The sequence below is a fragment of the Muscardinus avellanarius genome (genome assembly GCF_963383645.1).
Source record: "Muscardinus avellanarius genome assembly, chromosome: 17".
Lineage (NCBI taxonomy): Eukaryota > Metazoa > Chordata > Mammalia > Rodentia > Gliridae > Muscardinus > Muscardinus avellanarius.
Window position 1 is genome coordinate 39,529,824 of NC_137803.1, and position 6,257 is coordinate 39,536,080.

Genomic DNA, 6,257 nt, shown 5'->3' on the forward strand with positions numbered 1-6,257 from the left:
GATAATGAGGCAGAGTGACCCCAGACCCCACGGGCTCTTAGCCCCGAGGCAGGGAAGCCTGAGTCTGGCGCCCTAAACAACCGCGCTCCAGGAGACACAGTGGCTCTGGCTCTAGGTGGTGCCAGGGGCAGTGTGGCTGGGGCATGGGAAGAGACTGGACAGGCAGCACTGCAGGTAGAAGGGGTCAAGGGACCAGGGTTCACACAGGGACAGCAGATCTCAGAACAGCGGCTGGGTAGATGCAGAGTAGACATGGTGATCCTGCATCACTCCAGATGGCAGGGTTGGAAGCCACAGGAGGAAGCTGCACGCTCAGCACAGGGGGAACTTTTTAGAAACTCAGTGGGGTAGGTACCTTCATTAGAGTGGGCTTTACAGCACTGGACGTTTAACTGTAGGCTGTAGGAGCACTGGTCAGAGGTGATACAGAGGGGACCCCTGAACTCCAGAGCTCCTCTCTTGACTTGGATTTAGGAGCTCTTGGGTAAAAGGACCAATGCCATCCAGTGGGTTTGTGGGGAGGATGACAGCCACGTACATCAGCTGGTGCTGAGAGCCATCCTCATATATCAACTCAGAAGGAATGAAGATGGTAGTCAAGGATGGAAAGAAAGAAAAAGGCGCTGCTGGGGTGTGCTTTTGCTCCAAATATAAATATCCTGGTTGGAATTCCCCTCAAGGAATATAGCAATAAGTCTGGGTCCCTGAGCACAAAGTTACCCCTGCCATGTGCAGGGGAGGAGAGGGACACCTTCTCATACCCTCAGGATCAGTGGGCATGAACTCCCTTCCTCAATACAAAGGAATTAGAGAGAGTCAAAAGATTTTTTCTAAGGAAAATTAGTAAAATAAAAACCAAGAGTAGGTTAAAGAGTCCAGTTAGCTCCATTAAAAATTTCATCTGGCCAGGCATGGTGGCACACACTTGTAATCCCCATGCTTGGGAGGCAGAGACAGGAGGATTGGGCAGGTTCGAAGCCAGCCTCGCTGGCTTAAGAGACCTTGTTTCCAAATTTTAAAAAGTATAAAATAGGTCTGGGGGTGTAGCCCAGAGGTAGAAGGGTTTCCAGGAACCCCAGTATCACCAAAAAAAAAAAAAAAAAATCATCTGACGAGCGTGGTAGTACATGCTTGTAATCCTAATACTTGGGTGGCTGAGATAGGAGGATTGCAGGTTCCAGGCCAGCCATAGCAATTGAGCAAGGCCCTCAGCAACATAGTGAGACCCTGTTTCAAAATTTAAAATAATAATAATAATAACAATAATAATAATAATAATAAATAGGCCTAGGGTTACAGCTCAGAGGTAGAATGACTCTGGGCTCAATTCCCAGTACTGCAAAAAAAAAATTTTTTTTTTTTTTTTTGCAATACTAGGGATGAAACCCAGGAGCATTTGACCTCCAAGTGACACCCCAGCCCTATTTCTTAGTCTTTTTTATTATTTATTTATTTATTTATTTATTTTTTGGTGGTGGTACTGGGGTTCCTGGAAACCCTTCTACCTCCGGGATACACTCCCACGGGCTACACTCCCAGACCTATTTTATATTTTTTATTTGGAAACAGGGTCTCTTAAGCCAGCGCGGCTGGCTCCGAACCAGCGCGATCCTCCTGTCTCTGCCTCCCAAGCGCGGGGATTACAAGCGTGCGCCACCACACCCGGCTTTTTATTTATTTATTTATTTATTTATTTATTTATTTATTTATTTATTTTTTGTGGTACTGGGGTTCCTGGAAGCCCTTCTACCTCCGGGCTACACTCCCAGACCTATTTTTACATTTTTATTTGGAAACAGGGTCTCCTAAGCCAGCGCGCGCGCCTGGCTTCGAACCTGCGCGATCCTCCTGTCTCTGCCTCCCAAGCGCGGGGATTACAAGCATGCGCCACCACGCCCGGCCAGTCTTTTTTATTTTTGAAACAGGGTCTCACTGAGTTTCCAAGGGCCTCACTAAGTAGCTGAGGCTGTACACGAACTGCAATCTTCCAGTCTCAGACCCCTGAAGGCTGGGATTACAAGCATGTGCCACCATGCCTGGCTTCACAATTTTTTTCTATCTAGAACCGATGCACATCTATACTCTCGGCTGCTTGGGAAGCTGCGGCAGGAGGATTATTACTTGAGCCCAGGACTTTGAAGCCAACCTGGGCAATATAGCAATATAGCATCTTAAAGAAAAATTTCATCTGACTACAACTGATCATACTTCAGATACATATGGGAGCATCATTGGGTGTGGCTACAATGTTCAGTCCCAAGGCCTCGGAACTGTTCTCCTGAGCAGAGCCAGTGCCGAGTGATGCACTGACTCCACAGGAAAAAAACTGTCCTATCCAAAGACCAAGTCAGGCATCTTAATAATAGTAGAGACCATTGTAGAAGAGAAACTTTAATGTGCGCTGATAGACAAAATTCAGGGGATAGCATCCTGGTGTTTCTCAGAAGCAGGTAAGTGATGGCATTCCTCATTCTTTTTCAACACAGGGAACACCTGAGATCCCACAGACAGGGAAGGTGGAGAAGACAAATCCAAAGACGTATGCATCAGGTACACGCCAAAGTTCACCTGCGAACAAGATGACAAGGGCAACAAGAAAGGCGAGATTACTTTAGTGGCTAAGATAACTTTGTAAATCATAATGTTACCTAAAGTCAGATCTCTAAAATCATGTCCTGGGACAAGTAACTGGGTGTAAGTAACTTGGTACCAACCATATGTTACATGTTAGAATGCAGCAGACACGGCAAGACTCCAAATTGAGGCCCAAAGATTCTCCCTCCAAGGTGTCTCTCACCCACAGTCCCCACATCTTTTCTTGTTAGGATGTTCCTTTCCCCTCCTTCTCATATATTCTGTATTTGCTGCAGGAGCACCTTCTTTATGCGGTCAGTCTCTGACCCTTGCCAGGGCGATTTCCTTTCTGTCCTGTAATGTAATTGCTATCTGAGGACTACAGTGACAAAATTCTGCACTTTCCCTGCACAAGTGACAGTAAATTAAGTGCCCCAATTTCTCTAGAATAGAGATGGAAGGTGCAAAATGAAGACTTCTCTATGTCTGCTCGAGGTCTGCCATCAGTGCAAGTGGGCCATTAAGAAGCCCTGGGAGAACAGGGCGCTCCCAGATCTGTTGACTCCAGTGATAGCATCTGTGGGGCCTCTTTCCAGGCCTCAGGCCAGGGTTGGGGACAAGTTAGGATTCATGCGCATGTGGGTAAAGAGTGCACAGGACTCTCTGTACTCTCTTGGCAACTTTTCTATCTAAAACTATTCTAAAATTTAAAAATAAAAGACTTGTGCACATAAGAATTACCGTGGTTCTGGGAAATAGCACTTCCATGCACCAAAGGACCTCCGTCCACCCACCCCTCCTCCAGGCAACCTACATGGGGCAGGTCCCTAGGTCCTCGGGCAAACGTGTTAGCGTGATACTCAAATGTAACAGCTCTGCAGACCATATCTATAGGGAGATTTATATAAATCAAATACTATGAAACAAAACCTGCCCCCTTCTACCCCAATGCTGGGAATTAAACCCAAGGCCTCAAGCATCTAGCCAAGCACTCTCCAACTGAACTGTATCCTCAGCCCTAAAACCCTGCTTTTGAAGAAACAATACAGACCATTTACCATCGAATAACCTGCCAATTTATTGTCTAAAGTAGATTAAATGTTTGAATTCTTTCTGCTGATTTTCAAGAAATTTTTTTTTTCTGCAACATGACGGCTTACTTGGATTCCTGGAATTCATCACAAACAGAAAGTCCCAAAAGAAAACATGAGCGTGAAAGTAAATGGTTCTAACGATTCAACATGCTAGAAGTTCAGCTTTCCTGATCTGGAATCCATAGCAACAGCATTTAGTTGTTTTAACCCTCAAGAAGATGAACCGACAGGCTTAGCAGAATAAAATACACTGAGTCTTTCTCTGCAGCTACGTTACTCACAGTAAGTCAATTTACTCTTCATGAGCTCTCTGCTGTGTAGAAAACAATAATCAGGATGACAGAATCACTTATTTACTTTTATACTCCTTATATCTTCAACAAACTCCAAGATCATCAAAATACATGTAATTTTTTTAAAGTGAGGAATTGACGGAATAGGAAATAAGATGGAGCCACAGACAAGGTCAGGACCTTAACGTCAGCCTACCAGCTTTGGAACATGTCGCAAATCCTCCACTGCTGACAATTACCCAGTATAGTTCTGGTGTCCATAATGCACCAAATCATACAACGGTATTGTGTTTTGCAATCACACTTACCTTTCTCTCGCGACTCTCAGAAAGCTTTTGGAAAATGTCTTGGTTCCGTTGCCCAGTTTTCTGGTCGATGCAGATCATCTGGCATCTGTGACAAGGCCCCAAAACCTGGTGGGTGAGATGGAACAGGACAGTGCTGTCATCAAAGTGACCAGACCTTCTGGCATTGCAAGGATGAAGCACGCAGAAATGTCCAACACCTAACTACACAGAGCCGGAAAGCATGCCCGGCCTCACAATGACTGCTGGGAATCAGAGAGGGAGGGAGGGAGAGAGGGAGGGAGGGAGGGGGGGAGAGAGAGAGAGAGAGAGAGAGAGAGAGAGAGAGAGAGAGAGAATATGAAGGTGTGTGCACCCCCTGAAAGGCTACTGCTAAAGGGCTGGATAGGAGAATCCTGCTTCTTGAGGGGCATCTGAGTCAGCCAATGCGGAGAAACCCCATGAGTCAGCTCTGGGCCACTGTGAGAGAGAACCTTCCTATGTTTGTCTTTTTCTTTTTCTTTCTGTTACAGGGGTTTGAACTCAGGGGTTTTCAACCTCTGAGATACACCCCCAGACCTATTTTATTATTTACTTTGAAATGGGGCCTCTCTAAGTTGTTGAGGCTGACCTTGAACCTGCAATCCTCCTGTTTCAGCCTCTCGAGTACTGGGATTATAGGACTGTATCACCATGCCCAGCTGCCTATATCCTTTGACCTGCAACTTCACTTTTAGGAATTTAATCCAAGAGAGAAACCAGAAGTACAAACACAGAGTTAAGTACAAAGATTGCTCCTCACATAATTAATAGTAGGGAAAACCTGGTAACATCATATAATTGAAAAGAATGACTAAATAAACCACGTTACATATATAATGGATAGTATGCAAATATTAAAGTTAATCCATAAAAATCTTCAAATAAAACAAGGAAACATTTTTTATAAGTGAAGTAAGTAGGAAGCTCAATTTTTATTAGTATGCATTTTTAAAGTGTATGTGTGTAAGTATGCATACCTACACACAACACACAAACACATAAACACATATTCAGCTGTTTAACATGTATCATATGTATGGTGTTACTTCTGTATTTGGTAGTCTGCCATGAGCTTTTAATGCTTTTATAGAAAGAAAATTCCTAAAGATGTTAACTTTGAAAAAAAAGAAAGCTAGCCAGGTGTGGTGGCACACACTTGTAATCCCAGAATTCGGGAGGCTGAAACTGGAGGATCGTGGTTTGCGGACAGCCTCAGCTACTTAGAGAGGCCCTCTGCAACTCAGTGAGACCCAGTTTCAAAATAAAGAATAAAAAATAGGGCAGGGGGTATAGCTCGTAAGTCGAATGCCCCTGGGTTCCATCCCCAGACCCGAAAGAAAGAAAGAAAGAAAGAAAGAAAGAAAGAAAGAAAGAAAGAAAGGAAGGAAGGAAGGAAGAGAGAGAAAGAAAGAGAAAGAAAGAAAGAATGGAAGGAAGAAAGAAAGGAAGGAAGAAAGAAAGCTTATAGCTTAGCAATCAAGAGGTAAGTCTTTTATTGTATATATAAAATGCATGCCGGGCGTGGTAGCGCACGCTTGTAATCCCCACGCTTGGGAGGTGGAGACAGGAGGATTGCTCAGGTTCGAAGCCAGCCGTGCTGGCTTAAGAGACCCTGTTTCCAAATTTAAAAAGTATAAAATAGGTCTGGGAGTGTAGCCTGGAGGTAGAAGGGTTTCCAGAAACCCCAATACCACCAAAAAAAAAAAAAGATGCAAATATATTTGACTTTTTCTTCTTATTTATTTCATTTTATCTTTTTTTTTGAGACACAATGGCTTTGAGCTCATGAGCTCAGTAATTTTCCTATTTCAGCCTCCCAAGTAGCTGGGACAACAGGCAAGTACCACCACACCTATACACAGGATTATTATTATTATTATTATTATTATTATTATTTCTTCTTCTTTTTCTTTTTCTTCTTCTTCTTCTTCTTCCTCCTTCTCCTCCTCCTCTTCTTCCTCTCCTTCTCC

At 44.0% G+C, this 6,257-nt stretch overlaps 1 protein-coding gene across 1 annotated transcript in view; it reads right to left on the reverse strand.

Moving 5' to 3' along the window:
• Positions 1–2,415: 2,415 nt before the first annotated feature.
• Positions 2,416–6,257, reverse strand: part of MOCOS (molybdenum cofactor sulfurase) — a gene marked incomplete at its 3' end in the record, with an annotated part of 55,015 nt that continues 51,173 nt past the window's right edge. The window contains exons 14-15 of the mRNA XM_080714699.1: positions 4,270–4,374; positions 2,416–2,568 (exon numbers count right to left, since the gene is read on the reverse strand). Of these exons, the coding sequence (XP_080570825.1) occupies positions 2,416–2,568; positions 4,270–4,374 (258 nt within the window). The remainder of the gene's footprint in view (positions 2,569–4,269; positions 4,375–6,257) is intronic.